The sequence below is a fragment of the Larus michahellis genome, chromosome 2 (assembly GCF_964199755.1).
Source record: "Larus michahellis chromosome 2, bLarMic1.1, whole genome shotgun sequence".
In the NCBI taxonomy this organism is placed as follows: domain Eukaryota; kingdom Metazoa; phylum Chordata; class Aves; order Charadriiformes; family Laridae; genus Larus; species Larus michahellis.
This window is the reverse complement of record NC_133897.1, coordinates 12222273-12245207: the sequence shown is the minus strand read 5'-3', so window position 1 is coordinate 12245207 and position 22935 is coordinate 12222273. Positions and strand designations below refer to the sequence as shown.

Genomic DNA, 22935 nt, shown 5'->3' with positions numbered 1-22935 from the left:
ATTAACTTATCATACAGAAGACTAGTGACTCCCTGTCACCTGGACATCAATATGGGAGAAACCCAGGTGCTGGAAAAAGCCACAGCTCTGGCTGTGGATTTCCCTCCCTGACAACCAGAAGAGCCAGCTTGTTTGGGAGAAAGACACATTTTCTTCAAGTATAGTGTTGCACGGATGCTTTTGGAGTTCCCAGAGGCTTCTCAAATACATGGTGCTTATGTGTGCTTCTAAACTGCCACTGGAAAGTATTCCTCCACCTCTTTGCTTGTCCTCAAATATGGGGTGCTGTCAGTGCACACACTCTATCCCTGCGTGAATGTGCTCTGCATTGTTATTTTTTTCTCATTTTCATGAAATGGGGTAAATTATATCACTCCAGTGTCAGAAATGAAGAGAGCCTTAACTGGAAACAGCTGTTCTGTCTGTGATCTTCTAATGCAAGAATATTGAAAGAGATGGGACAAGGAGGTGACGCAAATATGTATGTTTGATGGAGGAAATGCTTTGAAGTCAAGCAGCTGTCACCGTTTCTGCTTTTTAGTCAACAGATGTGTCAGGATCATTATTCTTAACTAAACCTCAAACAGTGCTTTAAGGTACCTGACATAAGACCAAGCAGCTTTGTACAGGTTGTGTCCATAGTCTAAGCCCCGATTGACTGTTCTATACAAAAAAGGGTACATTTCACATAACATAACAATTACCTTTTTCTTTAGAAGTCATTCAGACCAAATTTTTGTCTGTATGGCTTTCATTTCTCCAAGACTGACTCTGAGAAGGGAACTGACTGAGGATTTGTAAATCTAATGGATGAAACCTACAGCTGTAGATATTGCCATGATAAGACATCTGTTAAGCAGATACTATAAACGAACACGGCAAGACAAACCTTAGTGTTCCTCTTCTGATGGATAAGAGTTCTTCTTAGTGGAAATGTAAATAGCAGATGGGCAGCCAGGGTGCTAAAACCCCGCTCTTTGGCCAGTCAGTGGTGGCCACCTTGGGAAGAGAGGATTTTTTAGGTAATTTCAAGTGTCAGTGCTGCTTGTTTTGAAGGAAGTCATTTTATAAAAGAGCAGGAAGCTTCTTTCTTGTGTTATTTCACCCTACTGGGCACCATGTGTTACAGAGTATTGGTTTCAAGTGTATAGATCTGAAGGGAGAGCATCTCTGCTCTGTGGTGCTTTGGGTCACGTATCTTCTCTCCCACGCGTTCATCTCAGTGATAAAACCTGAAAGGAGATACTTTAACTCCAATTCAATTGCCTTGTAAAGTCTGAAAGGTGGAAATGCTTCACTGGAAAGATGTAAACAATTATAGCTAACTTGAAAAATACTCTCTCGTGTTACTAATAGCTGACTAAGTACAATTATTTTCTTAGTCATGATCTCCTTTCCTATTTGCATAGCAAAACTGCATTATAAGTAAAAGATAAAAAGATAAATATCAGCGTTTTTTAATTGACTTAGTTATTGGGTAATTCAGTCATGATCTATAAAAAGCTCTTGCCACTTAGCAAGAAAGGGCAAAAATTGTGCTGAGTCTAAAATAGTTTATAATGACAAGATATCTAAAGTGAAGACATTATTCAAACAATTGCCACCATAAGCTTCATTGTCCAAGCTATTATATTTCAGTTGGTCACTTACAGCACAATATAAGGTGTTTTTTTCAGTCAAATCATAACAATGGATGTGATCAGAATCAAAAGGCTCATGTTTTTGAGTTGAGTGATAAAAGCCATCTTGTGTTTTCCTCAACCAGATACTGTGGTTGAGTGATATAGTTGAGTCCTTATGACGTTGTGAATATAAACGTTAGATAGCAACTACAGACATTAATATCATGTCTTAATTTTTCATGATGCTTATCCATCAAATGCTATCTTCATATGAGAAGTATGAAAAATAGGCATCTAATATAGCATCCTGTTACTATATGTGTAGCCTTAAAAAGTAGCTCTCTGTGTTGATGGTGCATGAATTTGGGATTGAATGCACAAGAATTACAGTGATCCAAAGTTCAAGACTCATGAAAATGCTTTATAATTACATTTGAGGTGAAATTTACTGTGGAAGTTGGTGTTGTAGTAGAGTTACGGCACCATAATGCTTATAGGACAGATTTATTAAAAGGCACATCTTGAAAATTTGGAACAAGATCAGTTTTTCCAGAATTTTTGCATTTTTAAAGACTCTAAGACCCTTCCCCTATTGTAAAATGGAGTGCATTCCTCTTCAGCAGCGGCAGCAGCATGAAGACCTGCCTTCTTTTGTATCTCAGAGGCTGGTGGGGATCATTTATGTCAATTGAGAGAGAAGTTGTGGTTTATTCATGGTATTTATCTCCATCTACTCTAATGCTGATAAAAACTGAGAAAAAAATTATGAGACAACCCACAAAAATAGTACAAATAGCTAGGTAATACAGACTCTGGCTTGAAAACATGGAAAAACAAACTGTGGTAGCACACTGAGTTATCAGGCTATGAAAGAGAAAGATTAGCTCTGTGGAATTGTTTAGCAGTGGTCGCATGAGTCAGACCGAGTTGTGTTTGCCTTCTGGAAGGCAAGTCTTTGTTATGCAAAAGAATTGAAATAGCTCGGTCTAAAAATAGTAGACAAGCAAGTGTCCACGCAGAATGCAAAGTTCATGTTTCTTTACGTTTTCTTTCTTTCCCCTGGATTCCAACGCTGCTATGATTGATTTTTTTCCTAATACACGAACAAATTCCTTTCTTAACTAAAATGGGCATATTCAAAGTACAGAGGTTATAAAAGGGATATGCATTGGCACTTGCAAGTGATTGACAACATGCTGTATTCTTTTCATTTAGAAAAAACGATGCAATAATCTATCCGAGGTATATTTGCCTGGGTCTTTTCTTTTTGAGGCTGTTTACAAGCTTTAACGTAGTATAAAATTAAATGTCATTGGAGAACCTACAACCTAATTGTATCTTTTTTTAGCCTATTGCTTATATGATTGCAGATATACAGTCCCTGTTTTAATCAGTGGAAAAATTATTAAAATCATGCTGTACATTACAGTTGTATACATTCATTTTGTGCATTAACTTTAATATGTGTTTAGATGTTGGGAAAAAAAAATCAAATGGTATCCTTTCCTCCCCACTTTGCTTTTCTGCCCTTCAACACCAGAGGTACACGGTTAAACCTTTTAACTTATTTTTCACAGAAAATCATTCTGCCCCTCCAGATGTTACCACTTACACCTCAGAACACTCAATACAAGTAGAAAGACCACAAGGATCAACGGCACGGGTGGCACCAAAGTATGGAAACGCTGAACTTATGGAGACTGGTGATGGTATGTCACAAAGCAAAACTGTTTTCTTTTCGAGTAGCGTAACCTTTTTAGTGGTTACTGTATGTGTCTGGTCTTCGTTTCTTCTGGGCACTTTTCACTTATAAACACATACAAAGTTGCAGCATCCTTACAGTCTTAAAATAAAGTGGTATAAATGAAGCCGACATAGAAAAATATTTCTTAATCAGCAGAGCTGACTCCCTGTAGAAATTGTTTGGCAAAAGAAGGCAGTGAATCTCTTTAGATCTCCTTTTATCATGCTGCCTGGTTACAGCTAGTCTGTTTTTTAAACGGCAAAGAACGTGACATGCTAGAATGGCTACATTTTGAAAAATGACGTGTTTGAAGTTTTATTTTCTGAGCATATTTTTTTTTGAAAAACAGTTATTTGTAAACCCTTTCTTATTTATTGCTTCTCTTTTCTAAAACTTTTTAAACAATATTTCAGCAGGGTGTGGAATTGTTGACCAAGTGTATCGCATCTAAACTTGGCAGCTTCAGCTCTAAAAACCGCTTGGTAAAAGTTTTGGAGCCAACCTTATGGAAGGGTAGGAAGTTGAAATTTCCTCAGTGCAGTGACAGAAAGCTCTTAGTTCAGGAACAGATGACACGAATGTTGCAGAGGCCTTGCACTCGACTCGGGAACAGGAAGGGGGGGGCGATTGATGGGATTATACTATACAAGCGCCCCTTGCCCCACGCTTCTGTTCAGAATTGTGTTTTCCATAGTGCTGTATGGGCAAGCACACTCCCGTTGGAGATTGCTGGCTGGGGGGATTGGCTGTAGGGATCTTCAGTGAATACAGGGTCATGCTCAAGTAATACACAGATGTGAGCCATGTTTAAGATGGATACTGGACAGATATCCGCTACAGTGCAAAGAGCAACCCAGAATAAATGACGGGTTTGACCCACACTCCTTGCTGAGCGGTGGTCTAGTCAGACAACGTTGGTATGACCAGTGATCATGGGAGAGCCCATGTCTTCTGACTGACCATTGCCAGTGCCACCTAGAAGATTTCTCTAAGGTTACTGACATTTGCTGTAGGGAAGGTTTTTTCACTGTGCTTCTCTCAGTCTGTGTGCTGTTTCCCCTCTCACTTTGCAAGCTCACTCTGACGTTGTTGTATTGTTTTTATTTAAACTAGGCGTCATTGTTCCTTTTTGCTGAAATGATCTTAATGTCTTAATGTTGAATACTTGAATCACGGTATGGCATGAAACTGTAGTTGTGGTGGCCTTGCAGTCCTAGCCTTTTTCTTACCCCACTTAACGTCTGGTGGCGTTCAGCGTAGCGGTCGACTGATGTCTCCATTGATCCCTGTCCTGCAGGAGTACCAGTGAGCAGCAGAGTGTCAGCAAAGATTCAGCAGCTGGTCAATACACTAAAACGGCCCAAACGACCACCATTACGAGAGTTCTTTGTAGATGACTTTGAGGAATTGTTAGAAGGTAAAATGACTGTTTTTCAAAAGGTTTGGGGTTCTCTTATTAAAACTGTAAAATGTTTGTCTCACACGTTGACTTTCTAGAAAGCTAAATAAGCCCTCCCTGTACTGGCAAGTACCAAAAAGCATCGGTATTCAGTGAAATCTGCTTGTAGTGCGCTTGGACGTAAAGCAGTAGAGTCAAAAGTCTCTCTTGTCTGCTGAGCTCCTGGTTCTGCTTGCAAAGAAACCACAGAAGAGAGTGGAGGAAAGCTTTGCTTTGAGAACATTCAGCTGTGGGTTACAGCCATTGCTTTTGAACACCTATATGAGAAAAACCGTCAGTGAGGAAGCATGTTAAATGTTTTACACATCCTTTCTTTAACAGAAGCATTGAAAAAAAGAACTAAATGCAAAATAGAAATATGGAGGGTTTTTTTAAGGAGGCCGGTGCTTTAAGAATTAAGATTTGCCAGGATGTGGTGATTTAAAGTCATTTATAAGAAAGCACTGTAACAGAACATGACTTAAATCAATCTGTTACTGATGACTTGTTAAAGTACATGTTTTCAATAGTTCTGCATTTTTACGAGGAAAAACTATTCTCCATCTCTCTTTAGGAATAAAGAAAGGGTGATCATTTTGAAGATAAATATATGCATGCTGCCTCAGCAGTTTCTTTCCCTGCTTGTGGAGCTAGTGTAAGGATAAGCACGTGCATTCCTGAGATGTTTCAGTGACTTCATCTCTGTTAAAGTTAAAAGTTAATTGTTCTGTTATATTTCTCTGTTGCTTCTCAATACCTTCTAACACGTTATTATTTTCAGGATATTTTGCAAAGGTAACTTATTCTCTTGGTTACACAGGTGTACACAAGGTATAGAATTTACATGGTAACTGTATATCTTTTCATAATCATAAGTTCAACAGCCAGATCCAAACCAGCCAAAGCCAGAAGGAGCCCAGATGTTGGCTATGCGTGGGGAACAATTAGGTGTGGTTACAAATTGGCCGCCTTCTCTGGAAGCAGCTTTGCAGCGATGGGGGACCATCTCACCGAAAGCTCCTTGCCTAACCACTATGGATACTAATGGAAAACCACTGTATATTCTCACTTACGGTGAGCACTTTTCATGAGTCCTTGTACTTTTATATATTGCATACTGTGTCTATGTGTACAGTAAATGCATAAATATACAGTGAAAAAAACCTTCCAATGATGCATTTCTGAGTAGGGTAAGACAATTCAGAACCTGTTGGTGTCTGAGTATGGATCGCTGAGATGTTATAGTACGATTTGTTTCACAAAGAGGAAAAGAACTGAGTAGGTCCACCCATGGAATCACAGATTATAAATTAAAACCACCTTTTAAATAGAAATACATCCCAGGGCAGATTTTCCTGAAGTTTAATGTATAAATCCGTTGCCCTTGGATACTACCCAGGCTTTGTTCTGCAAAAGCAGAACCTGGTATACAAAATTCACCAGCTTCTGAAGAAGTTAGAATAGGAATTTTTCCCGTGTTCTACTGACACTGCAGTAAGTGTGATTTGAATTATTCCTCCAGATATGTAGCTGTACAGCTAGCAAATGTACCCCCTTGAAATAGATTTACCAGGATATATTTCGGTGTGATCGTTGGTATGTTGATATAGTTCAATGTGTACAGCCTGACAATCTATTGCAACCAAGAAAGGCCAAAGAAAAATAAACATAAGGATATCTGTGACAAATAACTCCCATATAGCTTCTAATTTTGAGATGTTCAGGGGACGTTTGGGAGATGTTAAAAGGAGTTATTATGAATAACTGTCAAACTTTGAAAACAAGTTGGAGCATTTCTGTATGCTATTGATATGGATATGAAAAAATGATTTTGCTTTTTTATTTCTACCTTCCCAGGCACCTAGAGTTCTGTGCAGAGAATGTTTTTACATGCTGTGATATAGAGGTCTGTCTGTTTTGTTCAGTGCTGAATGCTCCTTTCTATTCAGGAGTCAGACTGAGTGACGGTCCCTCTCCGAAAAGATGTCTGCTGCAAGTTTGGCATTGCAATATAGTTAAAAGCTCGTAAAGCACAACAGAACCTTTGCAACTGAAGGTCATGCATGAAACATTTTCCCCTCAGGTACCTCAGAGTTAAGAAGTTACTTAAATTAAGGGGCAAACATATGATTTGCCATTGATCAATGTTTTTCTTTCTTAAGGACATTTACTTAGAATTAGAGAAGAACTTTACAGTTTGCAATTACATGTTTGCAGAAGAGCAATTCATATCATCTGATGAATGCCCTAAATAAATTGGACAGGAAAGGAAATTTAGATGTTAGTGAGAATCAGACCATTTTTCTGAATATGGGATTCTGTCCAGAGAGTCTGAGCATGTGTCCTACTTTGCCTGAAGGGCTGTAGGCTGAGCTAATCAACCTGAGGAACTCATCCACGTGGCTGATGGAGCCACCTAGCCTGCTCCTCGGTCCTAAGCTAACTCTTTCCACACCGCTCTTCTAATTTGTCCAAATGCTGAGGAAAATGGACCAAGACTCACGTTTTCGTTGCGTCCGTTTGGCAGCACTCTAGGATATGGGTTTTGCTGTTGCCTTTCAATAGCTTCCTGAGGTCAGAAAAAATAAATTCTTTTTTTCTTTTTTCCCCCCCTTCTTTTTATAGATAGAAAAAATTACAAACCAAAACATTTCATAGGAGATTTAGTGAATTCTTCTCTGCTAGCTAGATTTCAAGCTGGCATTCTTCTTCATGGGAAATGTCCGTTCACTGTGCCATAGCAGTTATCTTAAATGACAACTGCTTTTGAAATATCATTAACATTACAGCCACCAGACATTTTATTGGTGACTTTATGAATGATTTTGCTGTAGCTGTTCCACCTTTTGTGTCTGTAATATTTTCTAGCAATTGTGGGCATGGCATTTGTTAAAGTTGAACATCAACAGACATTAAGCCTTGAACTTGAGAAGTTGTGGCTGCCCCATCCCTGGAGGTGTTCAAGGCCAGGCTGGACGGGGCTTTGAGCAGCCTGGTCTAGTGGGAGGTGTCCCTGCCCATGGCAGGGGCGTTGGAACTAGATGATCTTTAACGTCCCTTCCAACCCAAACCATTCTATGGTTCTATGATTCTGTGAACTCAGCAAAGACTCTCTTATTCATGAATTTCTATCTCTGTGCGTGGTTCCACTGGCCCCAGTCATAATAAACCTTTGAAAGATAAGCTAAACGCACAATACTGCCACATGGTATTAATGTGACACATCATTTCTTTGTGTGCGTGCTATTATCAGATGACTAAAACTTTAAAATATCGACATTGAAGACTTTCAGTAGCCTTTGAGTTTGTACCTCACAGTTATTTTCAGGTTCTTAGACAATTTAAGGAAACACCATTACCAAGATTTTTTATATGTTCACTATTTTGACAGATATTCAAGAGTGTTAATAATTCTTCTAAGTTTCTAGAGGTTCAGTCTTTGACATATTACCAACATGGTCACTATGCATCTCTTCTTGAATATTTTACCTGTTTACTGTTTCTGCTTCAGTGTCTTCTCACACCCTCTTGTGTCTTAATGGACACCCTCTCCATTCATCCTCCAACTTTCCAGTTAAGAAAAGGCTTCAACGTGATGTCTTTTGTTCCCTGCTTTTTTGATACACAGCATCTTCTCCAGTTTCTTGTCTCTGCATGGATGAATTCCAGGTTTGCCTGCGTATTCCACACTTCTTTCCATCACTCCAGACTGGATTCCAGGAGTGTCTCTGTAGCTGTCAGCTAGGTGATAGCCCGTCTGAGTGCAATTCACTTAACACCAAGCATATTTATCTTCTCCTTTGTAGGTCATTGTAGACAATCGTGCCATCCTGCCCGTCACTCAGGCTGTAACTTGAGTGTCATACATGACTTGGACGTTGCTTTAGTTTTGTACAGCCCTTCTGTGTCCAAACCTCGGAGGTTATTTTGGGAGCAAATCTTGTCAAATGCGGACCTTTTGCTACATCTACATGGCAAAATCTCATCCCGTCTGTCACCTTAGTCTTGATTCTTACAGCAGGCTCTCTGGCCCTGAAAAATGCAGTGTTGGCCTGTCGCATCTGTCCAAAATGATTTCCCTTGCATGCTGAAAAGGAGCTCTCTGAGAGTCCACAAAATTCTCCTTCTCCAAAGCCTTCCTCACAATTTTTTTGCTGTCCTGTCCAGAGGTACCTAAGAGTGGTCAGACCAGTGGCCAAGCTATGCTATGCCGTGGCGGACAGCGGTAGATTGGTGTTATAAGACCACCTTGTGTGATTTACTGGAATGAATTTCCCTACCTACCAGTGGCTGATGTGGATCTGATAGAGTTAGTGTGGATTTCAGTGGTGAGTGCTCTAGGTCATGATGTGCTATTGTGCCTTAAGGGGAACTGGTTTAAAGAAGTAATTCTTTCAGCTGTTGCTTGAAGTCATCTCTCTGCCTTCCCATTCCTCTGCAGGAATTCATCTTATTTGTAATGCCTTATATCTCCTGTGTCCTTTTCGGCATGTGTTTTGAGCTTTTTGTCTTCATAGCATGTCGGGACTGTTTTCTTCCATGTGTCTCAGATTACCGTATATAGAAGAAATGAATAACTGCACTTGTAGACTTGGTCTTTTTTTCAAGCAAGTTTTTGAAGCGGTTTGCCTTAGTTCTTGAAGTTCTTCTCAGTGCCCCAGTTGTAATCTTTATTTAATGTACTCAGAACTCTTAAACTCTTTCTAGTGAATGAAACACTATGAATATTACTTATTTCTCAAATATTTTGTTCCTCTGGGAAATTGGTTAAGTGGAGAACATCTTAGTTAAGTTATTCACAATCCCTTTACAAATCAGATCACTGAATATGCATAAATTGAAATGTCTGAGATAGGGGAAGGAAAGATGTCTTTATTCGGTTTTATGTAAGTCTGAACTCTGACGAGAAACCTAATATGTATTTTGAGGAAAAGGAAGACAGTTTCTGGCTCAGACAAAGTTAATCAGAGTAGTCAGGCATCTGGTTTTGGTACTGTTGGTATTAATAATGAAGCTCTTAATGATTTCTTAGAGGAGAAATGTGCATAAAGGACAATTAAATCCTATATAGTACTTATGCTATCACAGTTACTTTTCTCACTTAAAATGATTATTCTAAGAAGAATCAGAAAGGCTAGGGATAAAGTAAAAAGCTGAAAGTAATTTGGGAATGAGCAAGTTTGGAGTTTTCTTACTGTAACATTATTAAAAACAACAAAATGAGTAGCAGTTAAATACATCTGATTCAAAGAATCTCATTTCCTTTATCTAACACTTTCTGTAATCAGATTTTTAAAAACCATTTTCAGTAGCTCTGATGTATTGGTTCCCATGTCAGAGGCCCATTGGAGACAGCAAGCCTAGCAAAAAAGAGCAGAGAAGGTTCTCTGGGTAGAGAAGTATTTTTTCTTTATCCATTTGGATACTGTGAGGAAAGAAATGCCTGAAAAATGGCATTTTTTTCAATTGAATTGCCCACAAAAAATACTCAACGCAACTGTAAACCTTTTGATGCCAAAGTCGTGCTGCTTTAGCAGAGGTGATGTAGCTTATACTGGAGATACCCTGAGATGGCTGAAACTTAACAACAGACCAAAAATAGCCAACCCCAAGCTGTGCTGCATCTGGTGAGCGACTTGGCCCCCCACGTCCTCTTGCCGCGAGAGTCTCCTAGGCCAGGAATTATGAGGAGGAGAGAGAGGGTATTGAGACTCTGCTAACCAAGTAGCTACATAACCAGACTGTCTGTAGCTCTGAAATAACCCTAGATAGATATCAATAATTTTATGATCGTTTAATACTTTAAACCTTTATTTCTTTAATAAAAAGACAGAAAATGACTTAAAAAAAAATGTGGATTACAACCTATGATTAAGACTGGAGTATCGAGCACTGTAATGGCAAGTTTACCTCTATTCTGAGTATGTTTAGAGTCTTTTGTTCTCTGCAACAGAACATTTTTGTTCTTTTTCTTTGGATTTTTTTCTCCCAAAAGACAACAACTTCGTTTGCTGCGCAGGGTGGAACTAAAGAGTTTATGAAGAAGGGGTTAATAGAACAGCAGAACTGCAACCATTATTTTGCAAAGCAGAGGAAGTGCCCCTTTACCTGAATAGCATTAGGAAGTTTGCCATTTACACCCGATGTAATAAACACTCTTGTTTTTATTTAATGTAAGAAATGCCATACTGTGCTATTGAGAAAATGAATATTTGACAAAATTGTTTGCAGTTAAACTTTGGCAGTCGTGCAATTGCTGTGCACGGAGATTGGTAAGCGACCACTGGTTTGGCTTTGCTGAGTTAGTGCTGTGTGGTTCTGAAAAGCGACCTGAAGATGATAAGGAAATTGATCGTGGTTTGTTTTCTGTCTGAGTTCTCTCCCTGATACAGCTTTTCTCTTATAACCTTCTTTACATTCAACACAAACGTATAGTCCTTTTACAGATTTGCAAAAGAAGAGGAAGGGGATTTACTTCAGTGGCATGTGGAAAGCGTCTAATTTTTATTAACTGGTCCCTTTTTATGTTGTTTTTAAGACCTGGAGGTTTCCTTACTCCTCTGAATGTGTTGCTTAACCAGATGGGACTGGCTGTGAACTCACTCCGGCTTGCTACGCTGTAGCTGGTAAAAGATACCGCCCTCTGAATAGACTGTTAAAAGAAGAACACGACTGAATACAAGTGAAATATGAAATACGTGGTTGCTGGTGTAGATTTGCTATTATTCAACTAAATCAAAATTCCAGAGGCGAAAGAAAAGGGGCTCGCCCCGCACAGATGTTAACAGTGTTTGTTGTAGCTGCCAGAAAACAAGATGCTGTTTTCCATCCTGTCCTGCCAAGAGCATCTGCAGGATGTGGCTGGGCTTCAGAGGCGTAGCGGCACTTGCTGGTACTTGCTGGGCAGTGGGAACACTCAGCTTAGTTTGTGAGTGTGTGAAGAGCATTAAAGGCGACTTGGCCTTTCCTCCATAACCACGCTGCTGGGGCGTGCGAGGCTGGCAGCAGCGTGCTGGGCAAGCGGCAGAGGTGGCTAAGGGAGATACGATCATCTTTAGAAGAAGATTTATTTCAGTAAGTGCTTACGCAGTTATAACTTAGGCAATGATAGATGCAAGGAAGAGCTTAATTTCTTACCATCTTGTGGAGTTATTCAAGATCTTGGAAAGCAGCACCACAATTAGCAGCTTGATGGGAGGTAGGAACGAGGTTATAATTAGTAGCAGCAGCAAGGTGTGCGTTAACTGGATGTTGTTGGGTTTTGTTTTCCAAAATCAACTTGAGAAACTCTTCTGTGAACACCTATCAGTCTGCTATGTTCAGGAAATAGTTTTGTGACCTGGAAACTGAGGGGTAATTCAGTTACTTAAAGATCTAGTGCCTGCGTTACCCACGATGGGTTCGTGAGTGGCAGACACGGCACAGGCCCCTTCCATAGGGTACCCTCCTGCCTGAAACACCACTGGATGCGCAAACCTCTTGCTAATGAGTTATCGCTGTACATGGTGTAATAGTTCTTCATTTTTAAGTGCAAGAAAGTGGCTGCTCACATATGACTGATGCGCAGAGCAGAGCCTGGCGGGGACAGATCCTGGCCCTGGCAAGGCAGGTAGGCACGTTGTTCGGAAGGACCCCGCGGCAGCGGGGACACAGGTGGGCAGGTGAAGAAGAGGAGGGCTCACGGGGTCTGGTCTGTACCTGGGGAAGCAGCCGCAGTGCTCGGGGTTCCTGCACCCAGCGGTGAGTCCTCGGCCGGGCCGGGGGCAGCCCTCAGTGGCAGCGGCATGGCTGGAGGAGAGGAACTCTGGCACTGAGCTGAAACACGGGCTGGTCCGCTCGCTGCAAAATGAAACTGTTGCTTGAGTTTCCAACATCTGCCCTCCTGTCTTCAAGCCAATTTACCAGAAGATTAATGGCAGCATGTTTGTCTGAGGAGGACCGATGCTTCATTGCGCTCCGGCTGAAGACAATCCTTGGCGGCCCCAAACACCAGGATTTCGGATGCAGACCCCGTAATGAAGATGACCTTCCCCACACGAGGATGGACTTGGCGGCGCTGAGCCCCGTCTTGGGGCGACATCTGTGGGTGAGGCACAGCTGGGCCCCCCGCGCCCTCTCCCGTGGCCCAGATGTGGCACCCTACGGAGGTTGTGCCAAGGTCACAGCATCGGGATTTGTGGGAGAGGTTTCAGCAATCGGCTTTTTCCCAGTGACGTCTAATCTTTCATGTTTGAAAAGGAAGAATTGCAGCGAATTGCAACCTAGGCAGAACCGAGGAAGGAAATACTTCAAAGATTTCCTTCTTTATAACATCCTCCGTTACTGGGGGCTTTTATCCTGCGGTCCTGGAGTCCTTTGTGTTTCCCAGTGACATTGAGGGGGCCAAACAGCCAAGGTGGAAAAATCAACACATGGTTCTGTCCACCTCTGGTCAAAAGCTTGTGCCCCATCCAGCAGCCCTGATGATTCACACACTCCTGGCTCCAGCTTCTGGATTATTCCTCCCTTTGTAGCCCCTTTTTTTTTTTAATTTATTTTTTTGAATGCAGCATATATACCCTGGAAGAAAAATTATGGACTTCCTGATGAACACGATCCAGTTGAAGATGTCACCGTGGGCTTTGCCAGCGAGGTGCCCCGCGGGCTCTGCCTGCCCTGGCCGTCGGGAGCAGAGGAGCAGCAGCCAGGGGCTGGCAGAGCCCGCACGGGCCGGGGCGAAGTCCTGGGGCTTCCAAGGGCCACAGGAGAGACCGAGTATTCCAGCTCCTTCCCAGCTGGATGCAAACGAGCTGCTTTGTTCCAGTTTTCCACACTTGCATACCCCATGCACGTGCAGTTAGCTCGGCTAATTAACACAGTTTGGTGTTGCACCAGGAAATAGAGCAGGAAAGGGCTGTGGTGGCAGAAAATTCAAGTCTTTTCTGACCATTAGAAAATACGACAGGCATTTTTTGTGCAGTGTGAAGTGTGTTTAAACAGAAAAGTGAGGAATGAGAGATGCAGCCTTACATGCTCTATGTTTCAGAAGCTGAAATATAATTTTGGCAATAAAAGAGCATGATGACAAAATGTATTTAAAGAATTATTTAAAAGTTTACTAGAAAGTAGTCCTTTAAGTCTTCTTAGTCTTTGAGAAAACTTAATTTCTGCATTTACTCAGATCACTTACATGGAGATGGTTGTACTACGTACCCAGATACTTCTGAAAGAAGGCATCTTAATATATGAATAGACCTGAGATTTTGAAGAAAATATTGTAAGATGGCACATTTGATAGATGATGAATTAGTGTGAATATGTCACAAATGCAAATTTAAGACTTGTAACAGATTTAATCTCCATAGCTCAGACAAAATTTTTTACAACAGCCCCTTATGTCCCTCAGAAAAGGGATTAAAAACTCAGTGTTCATTTCAGACTTTAAAGTGTTTTCTGTAAAGATGGTTCTTTCTTGCAATTCAGAACTTTTGCCAGGCTTTTGATTTCTATTCTCCAATTTTCTGTATCGTTACGAATTGTTCAAGTTTTTCGCCACTGAAACGTTAATGTTGGAAACCTTTAAGAAAAAGAATATTTGCTTTCTTAAGGCATCCTTGTTTTTATCCTGCTTGCTTGTCAAGTTGAAGTGTTGACTGTAGCAGCAGGGATGCTTTTCAAGACTTTCTTTCCATCAAATGCAGGTAGTTCTGCCGTAATGCTGTGAGGGTTAATCCTGCAGATGCTGTATCCATGCTGAGTTTCTGGTGGAAGAGAATTGAGTCATGTTTATTTCTGAGCATCGAGGCGGTTCAGTATGCAAATACTGGAGTAATTTTAAATAAATTAAAGGCTTTGCAAAACATAGTTTGATGTTACAATATTACCATTTTCATAAGAAGTAATTGCATTCAGTACTTTCTCAGTAACAAGCAGCAGTGACCCTTCCAATTTTCCTTAAGAGGGAAAAAAGAAAATCTGGCCTTCTCATCATATGTTATATTTACATCAAGTTTAGACTTAAAAATAATTCAATAGTATTGCATTTTATAACCAGGATGTAGAGGAACTTATTATAACAACTGCTTGGCTTAGTTATAAATAGCAATACTGCCTGTTTGGGAGCCTGAACTGCTGAACCCCATAGGTAATCCGTTGTCAGAACCTATTATCGTTTAAGTTATTGGTTGGCATGAATTAAAGATTTGTTACTGTCAGACTGAATACTGCTTAAAGACAGTACCTGGGGGCCAGCCAAGAACAAGGGCTCTTACTCTCAGTATTGTAAATGGAAGTAACAGGGTCCCTAAACAAAGGCAATCTGAAAGAGCTTGCGTAGTTGGAAGATGCTGATCACTTGCAGGATTAATGAAAGGCATGTAACGTGGCCAGTGAGGTCTTCATGAGAGACGTTTTTCTTTAAAAAATATTGGGGTAAGGTCTCGATAAGGATTAGCTAAGTGCAGAGATGGAGAGCTGAAGCAAGGGAGAGATGGTTAAAAGGAAGGGTACCTGGGGCAAGTGAAATGAAACGGAGGGAAGGGAGGATATGGGAAAGGGTGATAAGAAAAAGCCAAGTTAAATGAAAGAAGGCGCAGAATTAAAGGTGAAATACAGCGTACAGATGTGCTAAGGATCAGAGGGTCCCTGCTGCTTCAGTGTGCCCCTTTGGCTGCGGGGTGTTTTCTGTTTGTTGGGTTTTTTCTTGTCTCTGCTTCTTGAAACTCCTTTCTTTTTTCCCTTGGTGGCTTGGGGTGGGGGAAGAGCCATCATGAAACCTGAGTAACACCCTCAGAGGTCAGCCTGGGCTTGTCCATCTTGCTACAGCTAAGGGTGTTACAGTGGTCTCTCCGGACTTGATGATATTCCAGCCACAAAGTAAGAAAACTACTTCTGCCATGAAGGAGACTATTCTTACTTGTTATTTTCTTCTTAAAAATGCGGCTGTCTTGAAAAAAAGAAGTTCAAAGAAAGCTTCTGATAAGGATTTAAATATTTCCACTAGTCCTGGTAGTGTTGTCGTATTTAGTTAGAAAACTAATAATATTCCTACTGTTTTTTTCCACTGCTTAGGTATTCTTTCCCTTTAAGAATCTTGTAGAACATTAGAAGAATTTTAAAATTAATTTCACAAATTTTGTGTTAATAGGCAAACTTTGGACCAGAAGTATGAAGGTTGCTTACAATATACTACATAAACTAGGCACAAAACAAGAACCAATGGTACGACCTGGAGACAGGGTGAGTATCTCAATAATTTTTAATTAATAATAATTCAGATCCCACGTTGACAAAGAGAGAATGAGGTATTTGGGGTGTGCAGAGGAAATTAATGAAGTGAAATGCTGGCGAGGTGAAATCTGCCTTTTACTCAAAAAGAAGACTGATCATTCAGACAGATGTTTTGAATTGTATAATAAATAAATAACCTGAGCTGGTGCTCCCTGAATGGCCACTTGAAGTTGTGGCAACATCAACAATAAACATTCCCATGGAAAGTGATTTTTGGACATAGAACAGCAGTCCGTTTAGCAAAAGCATGCTTATGGAGCCCGGAGGTGTCATGTGGGTAAAAAACTTACTTACTAATGACTTTGTAGTCGTTGAGATGGTAGAAACAAGAGGAGCATTGTGGAGGACAAAGACAAGCAAAGCAAGCACATTTTGGCAGCCAGTTGAATAAATAAATTACGCTGACTGGTAACATGGAGAATATTTCCATTCCTGGTTCCTGAATCTGATGCAGCTACTGCTAGAGGCTGAATCTAGGTGAGCGGGTAAAGTCCACAGAGAGCAAGGGTTACAGAGGTAACGCTTGAAGCTGTTAAATGAAGACAAGAACATGCTATGGTTTTGCTACTGACGTACTTACAAACCTACCACTTCCTCTGTCAAGGCTGCCCGAGCCTGCTGCCCCATTTCTCTGCCAGAGCGTGGATAGAAATTTCCACAGGTCCCATTCCAGGTTGGCTTTAAGCCGTAGAATGGAGATTCCAGAACAAATTTGTCAGAAATGCAAATTTTAGTCTTGCCTTAGTGCTTTGAGTTGTGAAGTCTTCCTCCCCCGAGGTATGGGGTAATTCTCAGACAGTTTGTTCACTTGATCCTCTTGTGCCACACGTGAGACACATATCTGTTTGCGTTACGCGTTTCTTAGGGCTTCAAAAATGAGAGCATGCGATACTGCTTCCCAAAAGAAAAAAGAAGAAAACAAAAATTAAAAAAATTAAACCTGACAATCCTTCCTATGTTTCTTTTTGAAATAAATCATGAAGAATTTAACTAAGGGATCTCTAGATCCTTAATCTAAATTGCTTCCTACAATGGCATTCAGCCAGGAATAGGATCTGAAGAATATTTTTTACTTGATGTACAAGCGTGTCTCTAAGCAACAGCAGAAGAAACAAGTTGTTTGAGTGTACACATCAAAACTATCCAGCCAGAAAGCTCCAAAAGGAATGAAGTTCACATACGGGCAGTGCGCATCTCTCCCTGTCTATTGTGTGCTAACTGCCCATCTTTATATTCATTTTCGGCAGCAGCCACGGGCGCCTCCTAACATTAAGAAAGGATTTGTGGATAATTCAGGCTGAAAGCTGGAAGTTTAGCTAGTGCAGGACACATAAACAGCAAATTGCAGCTCTTCTGAAATAAGTCCACCTAGATTACAGTGAAGCAAATGTTTATAGCTGAATGCTGAAAGCATATGCTCTGCGTTGTAAAAACATCTTGCCTAGCATCACGGCGTAAAAGAAACATGATCATTTGAAGTAACTTCATGTTGAAGATGAGGTGTTACTGTACTTCTGACGTTCTAGGCTGTTATTCTGGCTGTTTTCCCCCTGTTGTAATAGCATAAAAGCTTTCTGACCTCTTTGAAGATGGCTTTTTATTCTAAGTAATGTGTTCTGTGTGACAACAGTTAAAGGTAGTTTTTAAATACTAAATGAAATACAGACATATATTTCTGGTCTTTTCTAAACAAGAGTGTAACTGTTTCCTGATGTTAACATTATGTAAAATTCAGAAAGGGCTTTTTCCCTTTAAAAGCATCTTCTATCAATACAATCTCTATTTTTCATGACTACCATTACATCACTCCTTCAGTTCTTTGTCTGGGCCAAAAAATAGGTGAATGTGCCTGCATTTGATTCCCTGTTTCTGGTTTTATTATAGTACACGACGAACTGCATTTGCCTTCTATAGTAACTTCAGAAATTTAACCTTGTGTCACCCCAGACAGCTGCCTGGAAATTAAGCTTGCCCTTTGAAATATCTACTAGATAACCAGATCCACATCTCATAATACACACTCTGTGTTTATTTTCCTTCAGCCTTATCCCTTTTCGCTTTTGCACACTTTATTTATTTATTTGGTTCAGGTCTGTTAGTGATTAATGTTTTTCGGAGGGGAAGTTAATGCCTCATTCCCACTGGACTTCAGTGAGACTTTTTCACCTCTGTCAGCTCCTCTGCAAAGATTCCCAGCCAAAACTTCACCGCGTGTATGTAAACAAAGACCAACACAAAACCCAACAATCCTCCAAGTATCTTTTGGGATCTTTCAACATCTTTCAGATGTTTGCTGGGCTCAGCAAATTCTACCATCCCCTCAGTGCACCTAGCAAAATCCCCTCCGTTCCATTTCCCCTGAGGCTATTTATGGCGTGTGCGTGGAGAATACATACAGTAAGATCTGCGCAGCCATCTCCGGCAGTTGGGTTGTTTCATGTGCAAGCGTACACATAAAGTAGCAATGTATTTTCTCTGAAGTTTCTCTAAACAGCTCTGAAGTTACAGGCTTCAGTTTAAAAACAGAGATATTTTGGACAAGGTTGATTAGGTTTCTTCTACTTTGAAAAAATCAAGTTAAGTTATGGGAGGTGACTATCCTTGAAGTCGTATGAAATCACTGGAAACACTTTTAATCTCCAGTAACTGGACCTTCAAGTGTACATGAAAACACGATGATTTTACTTCAAGAGACTGAAACACGGAACTGCTATGGATGTCAAAGCAGTCAAAACTCAAAAGAGCTATTAAGTGGTTTCAGCAAATTTTAAACTGCTGTAATAATACACTCTGATCCTGTGCGCAAGCCCAGAGGAATTAAGTTCGAAGTCATTCGCCATGCCTTTTGCATGTCACTTCAGCTGACCGTGTAAGATAGTTACTAGTTGTGTTACAGCTGTTTAAGACTGAACCAAAACAAAAACGTAGACAAGATCCAGCCACCGAGGTCGTTCACCATCGAGGGAGAGCAGTAGTCTTCCCTGCCCCCGCAAGGAGAGTCGCGGACTCTCTTAAGTTGCTGGATCCTCGGCGAGACCCTGCGCTCTCACCTCTCCTTCCCCTTTGCCCCTGGAGGATCTAAGGCATTGGCTGCAGTGCCCGCAGAAGTGAAGCTGCACAGGTCGGCATGCTGGGGGAGGAAGGGCACCCAGTGAGCATACAGGTGATTTGCTACGACATTTTATCTTTTCTTGGCATTCTTTTATCTAAACAGTTCCCTAGCCTTAAAGCTGTGAAGTTTAACAACTCTAGGTTGGCATGCTATATGGCCAGCTCTGGATGTGGCGTTTGCTTCTCTAGATAGCAGCTCTTTGGGTTCTCTAAGTATGCAGAAACCTCTACACTTGGACAACAATCCAATCCCAAAATGGAATTGTTATATGAGGCAGAACATAGGGAGACAAAACATAATGTGTTAATGATTGACATAATGGCATAGTAAGTCTGGGTAATCTGAATTGGTCACAGATCCACTTTGTTTTCAGTAACTTCAAGCAAATTATTAAATTAGAATGTAAAATTCTATTAATTCCATTTATGTGGTTATTTAACATCTGTAAAGCAATCAGTAAATTAAGAGCCAGATGAAAGGTGTTGTCAATGTAGGAAACAATGCAGCATGAAAATGTTTAACTCCATCATAAATGAAAATGTTCACCAAAGGAATATCTATCAGAATCAATTGCCTCTGATTCTTCATTTATCTTTCATTAGGTGTTTGAGTAGTTATCATAGAAATGTTTTGGTAATCGTCTCTCTCCAAAAGGAAGCATGGAAACTCCAATTGTCATTATCCGAAACCTGGGATAAAACATTTTTGACATAATTCTCTTTGTTTCAGGTAACGCTCGTATTTCCTAATAATGATCCTGCTGCTTTCATGGTAGCATTCTATGGCTGCCTGCTTGCGGAAGTTGTCCCCGTCCCTATTGAAGTGCCACTTACAAGAAAGGTAGGGAAGGGAATTTCTTCTCTATACTGCATTTTAAAACTTGTGTCAGACGAAATCACAAGTGAACATAGCTTTTGAGTACATTTTTGTGGTTAACTAGCTCTGAATCTGAGGATACAAAGATGGTGCTGTGTGGTGAGTTATATATAGTTCCTTCTTTTCTGTGATGGAAAATCTGAAGATGTGCTTGCAATGTCAGCAAATGCAGGTCCGTCTGGAAAAGGAGGGGAAAATTTTCCAAGAGAACAGCTCTGCCAGTCTTAGATGGATTATCTTTGTAGCCTCTCAAAGCATTCTGGTGTTGGCCACTGTCAAAGAATCATTGGCAACAACTGCTGATTTTCCACCTGTCCCTGCAACCCAAGCTATGTTATGATGCCACTAGTGCTGTGTATGCTACTTCAAAGCAGTCAGGGAAATGCCTTCTCCTGTGTCTGTGTGTGCATATGTATCCCGAAGCTTCTGTCACCACAATCATCTCTGCCAAGGCTGGCACTTTGAACAAATTAAGTTTGGGAATTCTTACCGTAGAACATATATTCATAGAGAAAACTGACTATTGCTGATCAAAAGCCTTTCACCCCCAGTGTTGGTTCAGAGATTCAACCGTGTATCCTAGGGAAGTGTTACAGACACAGCAGTTCCAGAAAGAATGCCTGGGGGCAGTGAGGGGAGGGGGCTCAGCGGTGTAGGCGGGCCACAGCTGGGATGCTTACACTGATGCTGCTGAACTGGCGTTTTTTTCTGAGGATGTATGCCTTGAAGGCTGTAAATACAGCAAAATGTATTTATTCATTGCAGGTTCTTTTTGTCATATCCCCTTAATTTTACCATAGCTGGCCACAATGCCTGTTGTAAGGTTCTCTCAAATATCCCCTTATATAATCCCTTTTTTATTTGCTAGCACTAATAATGCCTTACTTTAATTATTTGGTCTGGAATTGTCCACATAAAGTGTGTTATTTAATCCTTATAAGCTTTCATTTTAAAATGAAATTCTTTTGGAAAGTGTTGACTGGAGCCACGAGGTGTTTCCAAGGAAAGGGCTGGGGAAATTGCTCACTTTTTCAATTTTTCAGTTGTCAAGGGTGTGGGGTTTTTTTAAATGCTTTGGTATCACAGCACGCTGGAGCAGAAGCTGAAATCTTTGTTTCATGGACAGGTACGCCGCCTTTCGAATGAAAAGCCATGAAAAGAAGCTTTACAGGTTGCACATCTCACATAGCAATTTAACAGATAAAAATATCTGGAGATTCCTTCCTAACTGAACATGTTTGAACCTTCCTCATCTCTGAGAAGCTGAGTTGATATCATCATTTCTCCATTATGTTCACACATGCCCTGGCCAATATCTGTGGTGGGCCCTTGCCATGGTGAAACCAGAAGCTGGCAGGGAGAGAAAGGGTGGCAGCTGGGGGCAGGGACGGTTTGCTAAACTGGTGAAGGAGTAGAGAGGTGGCGGAAAGTGAGTGGATCTGACAATAAAAGTCCATGATCCAGCTGAGCAGATGTGAGAGGAGCTCAGCATAAGGAAGGACACTGGGAACCGAGGGAAAGAGGAGACAGGAGGTGCCCCAGCTTAACTGGCTAAGGCTGGAGGAAAGCGCAGGTGAGCTAGAAAGGCCATGCAAGGAGAGAGGATGGGACCTCAACTAGTCTACCTGCTTTGGGGAATGGGGTTCTGCTACTCGGTTTGTAAAATGTTGTATTGAGAGCACTGAGAGGTGGACATGACTATAGAATGAGGATAATGATTTTAGTAGTAGAAATACAGCACATTTGTGTTGGGCTATCACCGTGTTTTCACGTGTGGATGCAGTACCTTAAGATAGTTTGAGACAGTTGCATAACATGGTGCATTATTTCAATATAAACCAGAGATTTTAAATGCATCCACAAAAAAAGGCAAGGAGACTATATACATTTTAGGATCATACAGAGTGCTCACATGGGTAGGTCTGCATTCATTCCAGACAAAAAAAAGAAGCAACATGGCTTTGAGGGATAAAAATCTAATAAGTCTTTCCCTGTTACTATTTTCCAAGGTTTAATGACATTTTAAAGTACATGGATACATGTAAATTTGATTTATTTTGGAACATCTGATACCACATCCATCCAGTAAACTATAAAATCCAGCTGTCCAAGTAGATACTCTGTGTCAAATTAATAACTTACCCTAATTTGGCTGAACCTCTTGGGTGCCTTTTTTAAAAAAATATGTATGTGTATATATGGATATATAAATATACACTTACACATGCATATATATATTTATATAAAAGCATATCTGCAGACTTAGACTGTTTAACAATTGCCAAGATCATTCCATAATGTTTAAATATCAAATTAATAAAACAATAACAGAGATGTCAGTGGTACAGTTAGAAAAACAACATGATCTATGATCTATAAATAAAACTATGCAATCTCACACCATATACTATTGCAAATATTTTTGCATTTGTTTGTGTGGAATGGGAACTGGAGTGGAAACAATGAGATGAAAATCATGCTTTGAGTAGTCCCAGAAGGAATACCTCTGCTTGGTCAAATGGCAGCGGATTGCTTCTGGCATCCGTGGGAAGATGTCATTCGTGTCATCACACAATGGCCTAGGCTGTTCTTTTATGCTTTCCCATTATTTGTTCTCTTTTCCACATGCTTCAGTACATTCTGGCAGTGGACATTTTATTGGTTTGCTTTTTGGAAGAAAGAGATGTGAAGTAACAAATAGACCAAAAATTATATTATAGGCTAATACAGACTTACAGAATCATAAGCTGGTACAAGATGAGTTATTTCAGGGAGTTATATTATGAGCACATTTTTAATGTTAAAAATCTGAATTAGCAGCTTTAATACTGTTCCGCATTTTCATAAAGAAGACTTTTTCACAGCTCTGTGGAAA

General features: G+C 40.5%; 1 protein-coding gene across 9 annotated transcripts in view; it reads left to right on the top strand.

Moving 5' to 3' along the window:
• Nucleotides 1-22935, top strand: part of DIP2C (disco interacting protein 2 homolog C) — a 325086-nt gene that overhangs the window by 207743 nt on the left and 94408 nt on the right. For 8 of the 9 annotated variants that reach the window (XM_074574168.1, XM_074574167.1, XM_074574165.1 and 5 more), the window contains 5 exons: nucleotides 3200-3331; nucleotides 4664-4783; nucleotides 5681-5878; nucleotides 15930-16021; nucleotides 19914-20024. In XM_074574168.1, coding sequence (XP_074430269.1) covers nucleotides 3200-3331; nucleotides 4664-4783; nucleotides 5681-5878; nucleotides 15930-16021; nucleotides 19914-20024 — 653 coding nt within the window. The remainder of the gene's footprint in view (nucleotides 1-3199; nucleotides 3332-4663; nucleotides 4784-5680; nucleotides 5879-15929; nucleotides 16022-19913; nucleotides 20025-22935) is intronic. The other variant, XM_074574164.1, reaches the window with a different exon arrangement.